The sequence below is a fragment of the Panthera tigris genome, chromosome B3 (assembly GCF_018350195.1).
Source record: "Panthera tigris isolate Pti1 chromosome B3, P.tigris_Pti1_mat1.1, whole genome shotgun sequence".
NCBI classification, from domain to species: Eukaryota; Metazoa; Chordata; class Mammalia; order Carnivora; family Felidae; genus Panthera; species Panthera tigris.
The window spans coordinates 83,858,262-83,876,365 of NC_056665.1; the positions used below are offsets into that span (position 1 = coordinate 83,858,262).

Sequence of the window (18,104 nt, forward strand, 5' to 3'; positions counted from 1 at the left end):
CTTAGTGTTTATTGTCTAGAAGAAAAGCACATACAAATGTTAGTTGTTATGAACATTAAAAAGTGAAGAATATTAAGTAATCAGATAATTTACTATTGAAGTGTACTTGCATTTTAGAATTCTCTCCTGAATAAATACTGAAGTACAATTTTCTAAGAAATTTGGTTATTGGTATATGAAATGATTACAAATATATCAAAAGTTACAGTTGTGAACATATGGCAAGATTTTAGATGAGAAAACAGGATGATTCTACTGCCTTCCAAAAAGCCCTAGAGAGGACACCTGCGTTTTGCATTCTAAAAAGGAACAGTTAGTCCTATGAAACTAAGGCCTCTGTACATCTTCCATCCCTAAGAAATAGCACCTCCTATTTAATTTATAAAATGTTGAGTGGTGTTTCTTAACCAGGTGGGCATATTCCAAACTTTCTTTCTTCCTTTTACTGAGAATCCCTATCAGAGACTGCTGCTGTTACTCATGGGAGGTATCTTATCTCTCAAGGGTTGAGGCAGAAAAAGATGCAAATCACTGCCATAGAGACTCAGGTACAATAAAACATTAGTTCCTATGGTCTGTATGTATCACATGCAATAGTCCAATTCTGCTTTGTAAAAATTCCAGATTCCGAATACTTGAAAAACTTGTATCATTTTATTTGTACACTTAAAAAAAGTTGTACATAGAAACCTGTAAATACAGTTCTGTAAAACTGAAGGAACTGTCAGGGAAAAGGGAGGGTGTTACCTTTTATTGATTGTTCATTAAAGAAGTTAGAGAAATAAAACAAAAACACAGTAAAATGTTTAAAAAATTAAAGAACATTTTCCAGGTACAAATTTTATAAATACAAAACAAATTCACAAATTATTTTGAATGCTAAATAAATATCTAGTTAATAAACTCAGACTTAATATCTCCAGCCAGCATTGGTACAGCACTTCAAGGATATAAAATTGGATGCATTCATGTGTAGTGTTGAAAGAATGTGCTTATTAAACATCTTAGACATATATGCTTTTTTTTCCTAAACTGTGCTATAATAGAAGATTTATCTGTATGGACAAATCTCCCTTAATACCACACTTCTAAAAAAAAAAAATCAATGACAAAATAAATCACAGGTGAGAAAATATTTTCAGAGATATTGGGACACATGAATGATCTCAAAATGTACAAAAACCTCTGTAAACCAGTACTGTAACCAATACATCTATCAAACTTATTAGATACTGAACAAAACTGTAGCAAAGGCAATCTTTCCTACATTCTCCTGAGTGCTTAATATTAAAATTGAGAATATAGTGCAGGCCACACTTCAATGTGGTCAATCAGTTGTTATTGCTTTATATATATAAATATATATGTCTGCTTTAGAGCATGATTTAATGTTCCATTTTCATGAACAATTTGTCTTTCTCAAATATATCCTTCAGAAGGACAAAATTAGATTCGCGACTTCTTTGCAGCTGGTGGTGTGCTAACTTGATCCACATTCCCAGGCGCAACATGGAGTCCAAGTTTTTGAGCCTGAATGTGAAAAAATGCTTGAAGCCTAGTTCCAGCTTTTGCTTCACTTGTGTTACGAGGGTTGTACTCAAAGCAGTTCGAAAACATTAACTCAATATCATCGATAAATTCCGCTAGAAAGAAAAAAACAAATGAGATTAGAATAAAAGTACATAAATTATAAATATACATTTTGTTTGTATCACAGCTGGAAATGTCATTAAGAAAACGGAAGCCCACTTTTTTCTTTACATATTGAAGTCTCTGGGACACCTGGGTGGCTCAGTTGGTTAAGCGTCTGACTTTGGCTCAGGTCATGATCTCATGGTTTGTGAGTTTGAGCCCTGCATTGGGCTCTCTGCTGTCAGCACAGAGCCTGCTTCAGATCCTCTGTCTCCCCCCATCCCCCTGTCCCTTCCCTGCTGGTTCTATCTCAAAATAAATAAATAAAAACTTTAAAAAAGAAAGAAAGAAAGAAAAAAGAAACTGAAGCCTCTACTCCATATTGTTTTCATGTAAAAGACAAACAAATGACCTGACTCTACCCTGTTCCCCAAAAAAGAAATTGAAGCCTCTGAAACAAGGTAGTAGAACGAAAACTTAAAATTGTTGAACTATAAATGCTTTAAAATTGATTTGGGGGCGCCTGGGTGGCTCAGTCGGTTAAGCGTCTGACTTCAGCTCAGGTCACGATCTCGCAGTCCGTGAGTTCGAGCCCCGCGTCGGGCTCTGGGCTGATGGCTCAGAGCCTGGAGCCTGCTTCCGATTCTGTGTCTCCCTCTCTCTCTGCCCCTCCCCCATTCATGCTCTGTCTCTCTCTGTCTCAAAAATAAATAAAACGTTAAAAAAATTTTTTTTTTAATTGATTTGTTGAAACTATGCACTTATGTAATTAGGAATGCTATATAATTACATAGAACTTCTATCAAGATCAGATTCTATAAAATATCTAAAATTCATTTAATCCCTATGCATCTTTTATCTCTGTATACATAGACAAGCATTTTAGGGACCTCTTGGGATGCCATCTATACAACCACATTAATATACATCATTTAAATCACGAGAAAACAGCCTTTACCTCTTTAAACAAAAATAATTATCAGAGAAAAACATAAATTACTTACATGCTAATTTATATTCACATTTGTTCACTTTTTCACGAATTATATTTAAGGCAATGGGCTTTTTGATGATGTCATAATAGTCTGGGACCTGTAAAATAATTCAAATATATCTCCTATAGAAAATTTATCAGAGATAAGTTGTGAAAAGAAAAATCTTGGGGCACCTAGGTGGCTCAGTCAGTTAAGTATCCAACTCCTGGTTTCAGCTCTGGTCATGGTCTTGTGATTTGTGAGACAGACAGTCTGGCGTCGGGCTCTGTGCTATCAGCTTGGGATTCTCTCTCTCTCCCTTTCTCTCTGCTAAACCCACCTCATGCATGCTGCCTCTCTCTCAAAATATATAAATAAACTTAAAAAAAAAAGGAGGGGCGCTTCAGTGACTCAGTCGGTTGAGCATCTGACTTTGGCTCAGGTCATGATCTCACGGTTTGTGAGTTCGAGCCCCGCATCGGGCTCTGTGCTGACAGCTCAGAGCCTGGAGCCTGCTTTGGATTCTGTGTCTTCCCTCCCCCCTTCTCTGCCCCTCCCCCGCTCATGCTCTGTCTCTCTCAAAAATAAACATAAAAAATTTCTTTTTAAATAAAAAAAAAGGAGAAAAAGCTTATGATTTTGCTTGTATGCTCTCTTTCTCTATTTCTCTCTACTGTGCCTCTCTAACACACCCTTTGTTCCATTTAAACTACCATCATTTCCCATATTCTCATTTCTGGGTCTCCTTTTCCTAGAATGTCCTTATTCTATTTCTTACTATTGAAATCCTACCTTTCCTTAATGACCAGACCAAACAGTTCTAGTTCTTCTATAAAGAACTAATTCCTGCTATTCCCTCCCTTTGAAATGGTCAAATCAATCTCCTTTTCTTCTCCACTTCTGGAGGACCATTATAACTTCTATTACAGCACTGTTAACACTGCCCTATCTGCTGCAGCATATCACATTCTGCTCCAGCATATCACATACGGCCTTAAGTATATAAAGAACTCCAGCACCATCTCAAATCCCTTAGTTTAGGCCATCTCTGTTTTCTTAGGGTACCAATAACGATATTCAGTTGAATTAAATCTATTCATATTCATTACATGGAAAAAAACCTTTGAGGTTATTTCAACATACTGTCATCATTCGTTGAGAATCAGTCACAGGATTAGAAAGGACTGAGAACACAATGCGCCCTAATGCCATTTTTTTCAACACAGGAACCAACATTCCAATATGTAGTGACTAATGGGAGTTCTGACTACCTCAAAGTTGCCAAGAAGACTAAAATCAGATAATATACATGAACACATTTTATCAAATCTAATAATTTTACCTGGATTTTGGAAACGAGTTTCAAAAAAGGCCAGCTGTCATCATGCCGTACCAGTTCCACAACAAGTTGTTCAAAAGCAGACAATTCATGAACTCCTCCTTGTCGGCCTGAACTCCTTCGATTCAGTGTCATAGGAGATGATTCTAAATAAATGATTAAATTAATTTTAGGTGATTACAAAGCAAAATATTTGATCACTACAAGCTAAACAGGGTATTATAAATACACCTAAATTCAAAGAGAAAATTGCCATTCTGTATATATTGAGATAAACTAACTTACATTGGAGATATGAAAATCTGGATCAAAAATTACTATTTCCTTTTTTTATTTTTTAAAGATTTTATTTTTAAGTAATCCCTACACCCAATGTGGGACTCAAACTTACAACCCTGAGATCAAGAGTCGCATGCTCCACTGACTGAGCCAGCTAGGCACCCCCACTATTTCCTTTTTGATCATAACATTTCCAAATGAACATTCACTGGGAACATATTGTGTTTTTTCTTTTTCAATTTTTTAATGTTTATTTATTTTTGAGAGAGAGACAGTGCAAGGAGGGGAGGGGCAGAGAGAGAGGGAGACACAGAATCTGAAGCAGGCTCCAGGCTCTGAGCTGTCAGCACAAAGCCCGAGGCAGAGCTCGAACTTGTGAACCGTGAGATGACCTGAGCCGAAGTCAGACGCCTAACTGACCGAGCCACCCAGGTGCCCCATCATTGGGAACATATTGTAACAACAGTGTAATATAAAAGAAAGTTTCTAGAACTTTATACATTTATAAAGTTTATACATTATTTTTTAGCCTGTTTTATTAAAAATACATTTTCAACTATAATAAAATGAAAGTAAGCAATTCTCCAGTATTTCTGAAAACACATCCTTAGGAAGGTAACCTCTTCAGATCTAGCAAGTAGGCCTCTTTATAGATTACCTTGCATAAAAGTAATTCTCAACAATGAAGTAAAAGATTATTCCTATAAGTCTTATTTTTATATGGAGACTTTCTTAAAATGTTTTCTCATAAAATCTAAGGTGTATATAATGAAATACATTAGGAATGTATGAACTAGAGGAAAAGTGTATGAATGAGTAGAAAAGGGCAGCATAGTTCATATTATGAATTCAGGTGTTTAAATTTTCTACTTAAATGTAAATCCATACATTTTCCCCTTTGTTTGTCCTTGGAGCCAGGTCAGTAAATTCATAAATCAATTAACAACAACAAAATTTTTTTCTTATCAGAGTTTTTTAGAATACAAATGCTTCAGGTGTACTATTTTTTCCAAGTAGCTTGAAGTTCAGAATTGGGGAAGAGCAAAACAGATAAGGGGATGGGAAAAGCTAAATTAGATCTCGGTGCCAAGTTACCTGATAGAACCCTCCCAAACCCAACAACCCGGTGACTGCACATACAGACTAATGGGTCTTCCGTTCTTTCACCAATGGATTCCTTAATCCTGTCATAGGTTTGAATAATACAATACACCCTATCTATAATTCTTCAAGGAACAGTAATGCTTTTTATGTTTAATTTTATTTTTTTGGAAATATCAAAGTTTTATTACTATGGACACTAAAGGAAGAAAAGAATAGGATTGAAGAGATAAATAAAGAGATTATATGGGATAGAGATTACTATAAAAAATGATTATCAGAATTAAAAAGACAGCTGATGATTACTCCCTAACAATATAACTCTCCCAGCTCTCCCCTGCCCCCAAATTCAGTATGCCAGATAGGAAACTTAACCAAATAACCCAATGTAGCCTGTGTAGGTTATGATGAATATATGTGTTTTAAAGTAGAAAGGGTGGAAGAGAATGAAATGTTAGAATATGTTATACCAAGACTGTTCAAATGTTGGCCAAATCTCTCCATTAGAAACAGAACACTAAAAATTTTTCACAACTATCTTGCTACACTACTAGAAAAATACTGACAATATAATTTACCTTACTCCTCAAATGGCTAGCTGCCCCTTCAATGAACATTATGCTTCAGGCTGGGTTGTTCCCTAGTAACTTTGTGTATCTTAGTGACAGCTTTTAAAAAATGATTCAAAGTATCTCAACACTCAACCTTTTTTTTTTTAATTTTTTTTTTTAATGTTTATTTTTGAGAGAAAGAGAGAGAGAGAGAGAGAGAGAGACAGACAGACATAGAACTCAAAGCAGGCTCCAGGCTCCGAGCCACCAGCACAGAGTCCGATGCGGGGCTCGAACTCATGAAAGCCAAGATCATGACCTGAGCTGAAGTCGGATGCTCAACCGACTGAGCCACCCAGGCACCCCACAACACTCCATCTTTCAAAATTATTCCATTTTCTTAGGTAAGAATAGTTTAAATTAGACTTCTTCATACCTGTAGATTGTCTTTTCCTTCCTCTTCTCTTGGATTCACTATCTTGGAGAGAAAGTTTTGAAGCAACACTTAGAGATCTTGACTTCTCACTTGACTTTGTGGCAATGACTCTGAAGTTAGGGAAGTTGGGACTATTTTCTGGTGTATTATTAGCACTTTTCCTGCCTCTGCGTTTTCTACGAGGACTAAGTAGTTCCACAAATACATCTGCTTGCAGTGGGCCGTAACTCTGGCGAGTAGAACGACTGGCAATTCTTAAAGACTTAGTTTCTGTTGGAGGAGCAGATTTTATCTTTCTAAGGCTTCTACCAGTGGTTTTAGAGGAAACAGTTGTTTTGGGTGTACTCTGCTGACTCCTTGAAGTATATCTTCCAGGATCTTGTCGTTGGCCACGACTTGAGAAAGAAGAGCTAAGTCTCCCTCTTGTTTTAATTGGCAATCTAACTTGTGGTCTTCCTCGTTTTGGTGGGCTGTAAATATTGTTTGAAAACATAATTATTGTACAGAGAAATGATGCAATTAAGATTATTTCTATTTCCCTTGTTCTACTATTCAGCCGATGAGTTCTATATATATTTCTTTTGTCTCCTTACAGTAACAGTTTTTCATCACTTTTCATTACCACTGAGGCTGAGGTAACCTACAGTTTTGGCCAATGAATGCAACTAAAATAGGCCTTAAACCTATGGTTCCTGAATAGTATGTTAAGAGTCTCTTTGCCATCTTCTGCTTCTTACTGTAAAATACAAAACTAGGTTCAATCTTCCATTTTATTATTATTATTATTATTTTTATTTTTTAACGTTTATTTAGTTTTGAGACAGAGAGAGAGCGAGCATGAACGGGGGAGGGTCAGAGAGAGAGGGAGACACAGAATCCCAAACAGGCTCCAGGCTCTGAGCGGTCAGCACAGAGCCCGACGCGTGGCTTGAACTCACGGACTGTGAGATCATGACCAGACCCGAAGTCGGCCGCTTAACTGACTGAGCCACCCAGGTGCCCCTATTATTATTTTTTAAGTAAACTCTAACCCCAACGTGGGGCTAGAACTCACGAACTCATGACCCCAAGATCAAGAGTCACATGCTTCAATGACCGAGCCAGCCAGGCAACTCTAGGTTCACTCTTTTAATTGCCTTTAAGCTGTAGACAAGTATCAAACAACTCCATTAAGCCTTTTTTATCTATCTCCCCATATACCTGGGTTTCCAGTTTACTTAAAATATTTCCAAGAATTTCCCATATCATCTTTATGTTAACACAAATACTGCCCTTATAATCTACCGGGGTGATAGCTCTTGCTAGTTGGAGCTATTGTTGGGGCTCTTGGGTGGCTCAGTTGGTTAAGCATTTGATTTCAGCTCAGATCATGATCTCATGGTTCGTGGGTTTGAGCCCTGCATCGGACTCTGTGTTAGCTCATGGCCTAGAGCCTGCTTTGGATTCTGTGTCTCTGTCTCTCTCTGTCCCTACCCTGCTCGTACTCTCTCTCTCAAAAATAAATAAACATTAAAAAAAATTAAAAACAAAAAAACAAACAAAAACAACTTGTTTAAAATAGATGGGGCAGCTCTTTCTACTTACCCCTCCTCAGACTGGTCTTTTTGTACTTTGTCAGTTCTAAGTTGCCCTTGCTTCACATTCACTTTCCTGATTCCACATGAATGGGGTTCAAATGTTAAAAAGGGACAAATAAAGGGAGAATGCTCTAGTGCTGCCACAGCTGGAATAGCCAGGCACTTGCTAAGTTGCAGAGTACTTGGCTATATGGTAGTATATAGAAGCTGACCCCTTCTGGGTGCTAATGTGGTAGAAATATAACAATATAATGTGCTTCTTGGCATATCTCTTTCTCTCTTTGTTTGAGTATAACTCCTTGAGAAAGCAATAGGGGCACAGGGAAGCTGCATTCATCTTTATCTCATGAATATCCTCTGGAATGCTTATTTGCTGCTTCAGGCATAAAATGAAGTAAAATCAAACTTACTGGAGGTCTGAATTAGTATTCCTGTCCAAACTTGAACTCATATTTGATTTTATGATCTGGGTAGGTTCATATAGCTACTACACTTCCTCAGGAATAATTTCAAATGCTTATAAAACTAAAGCAAGGATAACCTCAGGCCACTTATTACCCACCGGTTTCTAAAAAAGTTAAGGGCCCCAACCATTCCATTTGTATTTGCAAGGTCAAGACACTGTGTGATTAAAACTCACAAACTCTCATGTTACTGCATGGACTTACCTGACTTCTTCCTCTTCCTGTGAGTCATCTTCATCTTGTTCTACCTCATATTCTTCCTCCTCACTTTGACCCTCTTCATCATCATCATCAACTTCATCATCCTCACCTCCCATACTGTCTTCCATCTCTTCATCACTCTCCAAGGATGGTCTCTGTCTAGAGGAGAGTCTTCTCGAACGTTGCTTTGGCCGACACTCTGGACAAAACCAATCTCCTTCAGGCACAGTCTGACAAATCACAGAAATGATCATTAATCATCTATCACTCAAAACCTCAATCACTCAATTTAATCTAAGAAGTAGAAGAAGGGAAAAATACCTTTAGCTTTGGCCGAACACAGTAGGTATGATGACCCCGATCACAGCCATCACAAAGCACCATGTTTTCAGCATCACCCTTCTTTCGGCATATCTTGCAACGAGCATTCAGTATAGATTTAGACCATATCACACTACGATCCAAGGTGGAGAGATGAAGAAAGACTTGGGATAGACTAGCAGAAGCAAGGAGAGACTCTCTCCAACGGTCCAGGACTGTTTTATAAGAACGTCCACTGTCACTGGCATCTTAAAAGAAAAGGTAAAGTGATTAAAGTTTCTAGGCAGGGGCGCCTGGGTGGCTCAGTCGGTTAAGCGTCCGACTTCGGCTCAGGTCACCATCTCACGATCCGTGAGTTCGAGCCCCGCGTTGGGATCTGTGCTGACAGCTCAGAGCCTGGAGCCCGTTTCAGATTCTGTGTCTCCCTCTCTCTCTGACCCTCCCCCGTTCATGCTCTGTCTCTCTCTGTCTCAAAAATAAATAAACGTTAGAAAAAAAAAAGTTTCTAGGCAAACCTTAGACATCTCCTAGAACTATTTTCTTAGTAGTTTAAACAGATTTGATTTTAAAGTTTTTCTAATACTTAACAAAAAGATCATGTTAATATTAAAAACTTCATGTTAAAGAAAATATTTGCTGAGCCGTATCTTGTTTATGACATAAGGAATTATTTAAATCCGTATATCAAATGCTTGAAGGTTTCAATAGTTAAAAGAGAAAAATAACTTAGGCAATGTGTTCTCAATCTAGTCTTTGTTACCAAATCTTGACCTAATTTAGAGGACTGGCTAAATATGATTACAAGTCAGTGACTATTCATTTGAATCAAGAATATTACTTCTTCTTTTCGGATAAAAGATGGACTTCTTTCTAAGTATCAATCATATGAGGTTTCTTTTGGGGCCGATGAAAATTTTCTGAAATTAGATCATGGGGAATGGCTGCTGAATTATACACTTTTTAAAAGGATTAATTTTATATATGTGAATTATATCTTAATAAAGCTATTATTAAAAATATCAATTCTGTACAAATGCCAACTCTGTTATCTTCTATCTCTAGGAAAATACATATTTTTTATGTTTATTTATTTTTGACAGTGAGACACAACGTGAGCAATGGGCAGAGAGAGAAGGAGACAGGATCCAAAGCGGGCTTTGCATTGACAGGTGAGAGCCTGATGCGGGGCTTGAACTCATGAACCGTGAGAGCATGACCTGAGCTGAAACTGGTCACTCAACCAACTGACCCACCTAGGCACCCCTCTAAGAAAATAATTTTTAAATGAGGTAAATAAAAAATGCTAACACCCCATCTCCCAAAAGAACTTTCAGTACCAATATTTATATAGAAACATTTGGAACTTTCTGTCATTAATAACATCATTCCTTTATCTTCTGGACTAAAAAATTTATTAAGCGTCATTTCATTAGATGCCATTAATGTAGTCAGTCTATCATTTTACATTGGTATGTGATTTCCATCTTCAATTATTGCTGGAGCACCTGGGTGGCTCAGTCGGTTTGTGCTCAGGTCATGATTTCATGGTTTGTGAGTTCAAGCCTTGCAACAGGCTTGCTGCTGTCAGCGCAGAGCCTGCTTCAGATCTTCTGCCCTCCCTGTCCCCACCCCCCGCCTCTCCTGGCACATGATCTCTCTCAAAACAAAACATTAAAAAAATAAGCTTCAATTATTGCTACCACCTTAATTTTCCTAAGATATACTTAATTATGAAGGGACTACCACATAATGTCAAAATTCTACAAGATATATAAGACTCCATACATACTTTGTTCCTATTGTACCATATTTCCTACTATTATCTTAAAAAAAAAAAAAAAGTCCTCCTGGGCCATAACATAATGCTTAAAAGAATGTGAGCTCTGGATGGGGCACCTGGGGGCTCAGTCGGTTGAGCGTCCGGCTTCGGCTCAGGTCATGATCTCACAGTCTGTGAGTTTGAGCCCCGCGTCAGGCTCTGTGCTGACAGCTCAGAGCCTGGAACCCGTTTCAGATTCTGTGTCTCCCTCTCTCTCTGCTCCTCCCCTGCTCATGCTCTGTCTCTCTCTTTCTCTCTCTCTCAAAAATAAATAAAAATTAAAAAAAATTTTTTTAAGAATGTGAGCTCTGGAGTCAGTCTGCCTTGAGGTGAGTACTAGCTCCCCTATGTGAGCTTGGGGAAATTACTTAACCCCTCTGTGCTTAGGTTCTTCAAGAGTAATATGTGGATACTATCCACCTCTGAGAACTGGTGGGAAGATTAAGTGGGATAATGTACATAAGAAAAATAAAATGCCTGTCATGCATAAGTAAATGCTGTTAATGTTACCATTATTTCTGAATTATACTGTTCCTCCTATGCGCAACAATTTAGAAGATGACACAAGTGTGTTCTATGGTCCCTACCTTTAGGAAACTTTTTATACAGCTGGGAGAGTGAAGATATACACGAGGAGCTGAAATCATAAAGGAACAGACCTGCCAAACACTAGTGAGTCTTGAGCTCTTGTTTGACTGTTAGGGTGAGAGAGACAGGACACGGAATAAAGGGCTCACCCAATGTGTTGAGTCCTTTCTGAAAAGCTAGGACACCATAAGGCTATACCTTTAAGTGTAAGGGTGGAAAAGGATACCATGCAGAAAGAAAGATGTAGCAAGGAAATCTGCTCACTTGGACCTTGGTGTTGGGTGGAAAGGGAAAATAAATCTACCACGAGAATATGTAACTATAAGCAGTGCCTTAAAACAGTTTAAAACCTGAAAAAACCAAAATTTTTAAAGGGGGTTCAGGTTGGTAGTGACCTCAGGTGAATGGCAGAAACAAGTACAAATCTTTGCACATTCTCTCTGAAGAAATTTCCATGGATCAAGTTCTGAGGAATGAGAGTTTAGTCAAAACCCATAATGCACATGTGGAAACAAAATGTTACAAGCAAGAGTCCGCAGAATCTGACCAAGAAAGACCTGAGATATCAGAATTAGACACAGAATATAACAAAATAACTATTTTAATATGTTTTAAGAAATAAACGTTTGAAAATATAACCAAGGAGTTTGAAAATAATCAGAACCTCCAAAAATAAGAGATTAACAGCTCAGTGGGAGAGGGAAAAAAATGAATGGGTCAAAAGCTCTTCAGGCAAAGCTAAAGAGAAATATTAGCCAAGTGGGAAATGCAATAATACAGTCTTTGTTTTATTTCTACCCTCTCATTTTGTGTTTTCTATTTACCTTGGTTTTTTGATGTAAGGCTTCATGAAAAGTTCTGGCATGAGCAGAACCTCTAAGGAAGGAGGTAACAAAAATTGCTAGTTCAAAGATCTTGAAGAAATCTTTCTGGGTAAACCAGAGGACATTCTTGTTAAGTGTAAGAAATAAGTTTGCATAGGCCAATGTGGAAGAGTGGAAGAAAAAGACAAATTGTGAAGAAACTTTGGAATTTTGGAAGTCTGTTTGATTGTTAACTCAAAGGTTGGTGACACATTATGGGTTTTGATCAAAGATGTGCTTTAATAAAATTAAACCAGTGGTACGTAGCTCAAGGTCCAATTTTTATCCCATCTACTTTTAAATATTCTATTTTTTCTTTTTAAAAGTTTATTCTCATTTATTTTGAGAGAGACATAGAGAGCAAATGGGGGAGGTGCAGAGGGAGAGGGAGAGGGAGAGGGAGAGGGAGAGGGAGAGGGAGAGGGAGAGGGAGAGGGAGAGGGAGAGGGAGAGAGAGAGAGAGAGAGAGAGAGAACCCCAGCAGAGCCCAGTGGGGGGCTCGAACCCACGAACTGCGAGATGATGACCTGAGCCGAAATCAAGAGTTGGATGCTTAACCTACTGAGCCACCCAGGTGCCCCTTACCGACTGAACCACCAGGTGCCCCTTAAATATTCTAAATACAAAAGGATGTCCATGGTTTTCTACTTTTATATAGTACCAATAAGGATAAAAAGTATATATAATTGATTCCATTTTTTGGTTTATTTTCTTGCTTCTTCTCCTGATTATAAAACTCTCAAGGGGAGATAGATCTTGTTTCTCTTTTATCTTCCATCATGCCAGCATAAGTTCCTCAAGAAATTACTAATTAAAAGTATGTTACTAATATGAAATAATGGTAGAGTCATATGATCAAATATTACACTGGGAGATTTCTTATTATTAACTGCCACATACAGTAATTCATGTGACCAAGCTATGTAGGTTTCTCCAGGGGATAAAACAACACAAAAAAACTCCCACCTTCTAGTAAAAAAAAAAAAAAAAAAAAAAAAAATCTATAAATAAATACCATATGCAAAATAAATAAACATACCTTCCATTACTGTTCATCCTTTTCACTGATAAGTAAGTATACTAAAACTCACCAATGTCAACTTTTTATATACCACTTTTTAAAAAAATGTTTTTTCTTTTTGAGAGAGAGACAGAGAGATAGTGCACAAGTGGGGGAGGTGCAGAGAGAGAGTGGGGCAGAGGATCAGAAGTGGGCTCCAGGCTGACAGCAGAGAGCTCAACTCAGGGCTCAAACTCACGAACCGTGAGATTACGACCTAAGCAGAAGTCAGATACTCAACTGAGCCACCCTATATATCAGTTTTTAAGTTTCATTATCTGAGGTATGAAATGTAGAAAGGAAAATGCTAGGAAGAGGATATTGTTTTATAAGCTTATCCCCAACCCCACTCCTTTCCAAAAAAATTAAACCCACGGTTTTCCTTCAAAAGCTAAATATTCAAACCAGTGCTCAGCAACATAGAAAGTAAATTCCTAATTCTTTAAAAAGACAAAATTCTTTAAAAAGTTAAAAATGTACCATCTCTCACACTAGATTGATCTTCCTCTTTTTCTTGTCCTTTTTTTTTAATCTCCCTTTTGATCTTTATTAATTTCTGTGTTACCTAATTTCAAACTGATAAAGTTAGTTTTAGGATTTTTTTCATAGCTTACGGGTGATGACTTTATGAAGTAATGACTTTATAAGTGATGAAATTACCAATGTGAACAAACAATTCTCACATATCTTACCTAAAATAATTCAAATATGAGTATCTTCCTCAAGTTAAAAAAGCCTAGTTTTATTAATGTGATTAATTAGAATAAAAGGGACATACTAAGGAAAGTGGAACAAGAGTAGAATTTTTATTTCTTATTTGCTTCCTCAAGAAACTGAAATAATCTTTGGAGCTAAACTGGGAAAATTCCTACCACAATTAATTTACTATGTTGAAAAATAATCACAAGCATGGAAAATTTTAATATATATGCTATCTCAAACATTCATAAAGTGGAACCCCCATTTCTCTCCCACATTAAGGTATACTTGATTACCTTGATCTAATGTTTAGATTACCTTAGGGGCACCTGGGTGGCTCAGTCAGTTGGGCGTCCGACTTTGGCCCAGGTCGTGATCTTGTGGTTTGTGAATTCGAGCCCTGGGTCTGGCTCTGTGCTGATAGCTCAGAGCCTGGAGCGTGTTTCGGATTCTGTGTCTCCCTCTGCCCCTCCCCACTCGTGCTCTGTCTGTCTCTCTCTCAAAAATAAATAAACATTAAAAAAAAAAACCCCAGATTATCTAGGGGTGCCTGGGTGGCTCAGTCAGTTAATCGTGTGACTTCACCTCGGGTCATGATCTCACAGTTTGTGTGTTCGAGTCCCACGGTGAGCTATGTGTGGGCAGCTCGGAGCCTGGAGCCTGCTTCAAATTCTGTGTCTCCCTCTCTCTGTGCCCCTCCCCCACTCATACTCTGTCTCTCTCAAAAATAAATAAACATTCAAAAAAAAAAAAGATTATCTTAAAAACCCTGAGAAAGCTCTATCTCTTGTTGTCCCATTCAAAACAGACCCTCCAAAAGCTTAAATATAATATAAAAAGCTACAGACACCAATTATTCTATTAATTTTTTTAATGTTTATTTACTTTTGAGAGAAAGAGACAGAGCATGAGGGGGAGAGGGAACGAGAGAGAGGGAGACACAGAATTGGAAGCAGGCTCCAGGTTCCAAGCTGTCAGCACAGAGCCTGATGCGGAGCTTGAACTCACAAACCGTGAGATCATGACCTAAGCTGAAGTCAGACACTCAACCGACTGAGCCACCCAGGTGCCCCTCTAATTAATTTTTTATGTCGCAGCAATGGTAGATGATAATATCCATATTATAAATGATTAACATCTAACTTTGATCAATATTTACCACTAAAGTAAGTTAAACTTTTGTTTCACCTATTTTTTAAGACTTCAAATTGAAATTGCTCCTTTTTATCTGTTAGGATGAAATGAATGTTCCAATACTGCTATATACAAACCAGCATAAAGAACACTATAGCTCTCAGCTCTCATATAACCTACTAGATATTAGTTGCAACATTCTCCAGTGTTAACTTTTCCCCTTTGTCTAAGTTTTTAAAAAGATGTACTGATGAAAATATGGACACACTAAGCAATTTGATTTTTTTTTCCTTGAATTTATAAACAACTTTAATTGATGGCAATTTCAGAAATGGAAAAAGCTGAATGGCATCTTATGTCTTTTGGAATCATGGGATTAATGAGTAGTAGTGATATATTTCTAAGAGCTACATAGTTTACAAATAACTGTCAACTGAAATTTTAATTGAAGTAATTGTAGATTCACATGTGCTTGTAAGAAATCTCTTGTACATGTAATTCAATTTAGACACAGAAAATATTAAGAAATATTGAAGACTGGGAAGTAAAAGTGACATAGCAAATACAAACTAATATTTTTGTGAGCTTTGATCACATGTATTTATTTCTACAACTGCTACTTTCCAATCTGAAAAGTGGTTATTAAGCTCATGGTGGAATTATCAATTTATAAAAAATATGAATAGGCTTATTAGAACAATGAGATACTGGCCATAAACTCTTCAATTTTAAAACAGACATTTAAAAAATATATTCACATTCTGATAGCACCATATATTTATGAAAATTTTGTTCTTAATATTCAACAATATTCACGTAATTTAAAAAGGATTTGGGCGCCTGGGTGGCTCAGTCGGTTAAGCATCCGACTTTGGCTTAGGTCATCATCTTACAGTTTGCGGGTTTGAGCCCTGCATTGGGCTGTGTGCTGAGAGCTTGGAGCCTGGAGCCTGGAGCCTGGAGCCTGCTTCGGTTTCTGTGTTTCCCTCTCCCTCTGCTCCTCCCCTACTCATGCTCTGTCTCTCTCTGTCTCTCAAAAATAATATTAAAAAAATTTTTTAAATGATTTTAGCCTATTCAAGTTGCTTTTTCAATATGAGACCAAAAAGATATGGCTTTAAAAACTGTTTCTTCTCACACCCCACTACTGAGATACAAACTATCTTGAATATGATGAGCTATAAATTAATTTAACATTAACCATAGGGAAGTAGAGGCAGTTACGACATGAAAATTGATTTGGAACTTGAAACACACATTTTCCCAAAGACATAATGATTATATTCCTAGCTTAGTCCCTAAAAGATTATTAATTTAATAAACTGCTAAAACATGATCCAGATAGTATTATTTCTATCATCCTAGCCATAAATTATAGAGAATTTCCTCATTTGTATTTAACACTTGGTATTTCTGATTTAGTGCTTCTTATACAGTGTTCAGGTTAGTGAGCCACACTGTTAAACCATACCCCCAGTGGTGGAGATTTAAGTAGCTTCTTTGGGATTCTGTTTTAAATAACAAGAGAAATACTTATCTACAATTTTTGATCATTCAGGATCTGGCTAGTCACAGGTTTTGGTAATCTTTCTTTTGATGAAACTTACACACAAAAGAAAGGATTAACAGATACACTTAAATAGACAGTCATTAAAGATCAGTATCTACAATAAAAAGTACTTTAGCATTATTTAAAAAAAATCTCAGGCTTTTAAGTGAAAATATAATCTCAAGCTTTTCCAATTAGCCAATTTTATTGTGTCAGCCCATAAATTTCTATTAAGAGGCAATTTCAAAATCATTTAAAATATAAATAATATTTTGAAGTAAAAATTGATACTTACCAAGTGGAGCTTTGAGAAAACGCCGCTCAATGCCCTGCTCTATCTGAAAAAGTGCCATTGCCAGATAATGAACCACATTGCTTACTGACTGTGGTGTGCTTGCATTAGTTGAGACAGTACTTGGAGTTTCTGTTTTTATGCCCAAAAGTCTACAATGAAAACATGGAAGAGTTTACGGTACTTAAAAACACTGTTAGGTAAGACTTGAGTCTAACTCCTTCAAATGCTTACTCACACCTGTGTAAGAAATAGTTTCCCCAATCTCAAAGGAGATCACATAAGCTAGCCGAAAAGTGAGATAAATACATGAATCAAGAGCTTAACTAAATACCAAGTCCTTTAAGGTCAGAAGGGCAAATATTTGGAGGAAAGGTGGATGAGACACGGGTTAGGGGAAAGGATTTAGGGAGATGACCCAGTGGTGGGCCTTAAGGATAAGCAGACCAGGCAGCTTCCCTCTATTTCTCTTGCTTCAACTTTTACTGGGTGGGATATTTATAGCTGCCTCCTGAATAGTTTCTTAGCCATCAATCTTATTCCCTTTGCAATAAATCTCCATGCCGCAGCTAAAATAATCATTTACACGTACAAACCTATTCGCTCAAAGCCTTTAGTACTATGTCTTCCCTCCCAGTACATTTTCCCCACCTTTAGGTCTCAGGTTCTTGGTCACTTCCTCTGGCACTTCCTGTGCTGTCTTCCTTGATCTACAAAGACAAGTAGCCCTCCTATGTACTACATTTGTACTGGGTATCTGCTTCTACCAGAACTCTTATCCTGTTTCATAGCTGCTAGCTTAATGTCTCTTTTCCATTTCCTTCTAAATAAACTCCTTAAGGAGAGTTATCCAAAAAGAACTCTGAGAAAGTCAAAGCATCTATCTACAGATCTACAGATATAGATTCTGTTTAATAATTCAAATAATATTTAAGCCCAACATAATTTACTAAGATATCCTATAGAAAAATGGACAATATAAAATTACTTTCTGAAATTAAAACCCTAGGCTCAAAGACTTTTTATTTTAAACTTGAGCAATTATCATTATCCTAACAAGCTGCCTTTTGTCTGCACTAGCACAAAGTGGAGTAAAAGAGAGTTTGTGGTTGAGGAAAATTATTTCAGTGGTTACAGGTATTAAAAGTCCTCATGGTAAGATTTTAAAACAATTTTTTGAAGAAAAAAACATTTACTAAAAAGGACCATATAGAGTGGCAAGAAA

At 37.1% G+C, this 18,104-nt stretch overlaps 1 protein-coding gene across 3 annotated transcripts in view; it reads right to left on the reverse strand.

Annotated features, from left to right (window-relative positions):
• Positions 1-632: 632 nt before the first annotated feature.
• The window catches only part of BAZ1A (bromodomain adjacent to zinc finger domain 1A), a 93,870-nt gene continuing 76,398 nt past the window's right edge, over positions 633-18,104 (reverse strand). For all 3 annotated transcript variants that reach the window (XM_042989559.1, XM_042989560.1, XM_042989558.1), the window contains 7 exons: positions 16,883-17,031; positions 8,876-9,123; positions 8,558-8,784; positions 6,313-6,782; positions 3,949-4,091; positions 2,637-2,724; positions 633-1,643 (listed from right to left, as the gene is read on the reverse strand). In XM_042989559.1, coding sequence (XP_042845493.1) covers positions 1,447-1,643; positions 2,637-2,724; positions 3,949-4,091; positions 6,313-6,782; positions 8,558-8,784; positions 8,876-9,123; positions 16,883-17,031 — 1,522 coding nt within the window. In that variant the 3' untranslated portion in view covers positions 633-1,446. The remainder of the gene's footprint in view (positions 1,644-2,636; positions 2,725-3,948; positions 4,092-6,312; positions 6,783-8,557; positions 8,785-8,875; positions 9,124-16,882; positions 17,032-18,104) is intronic.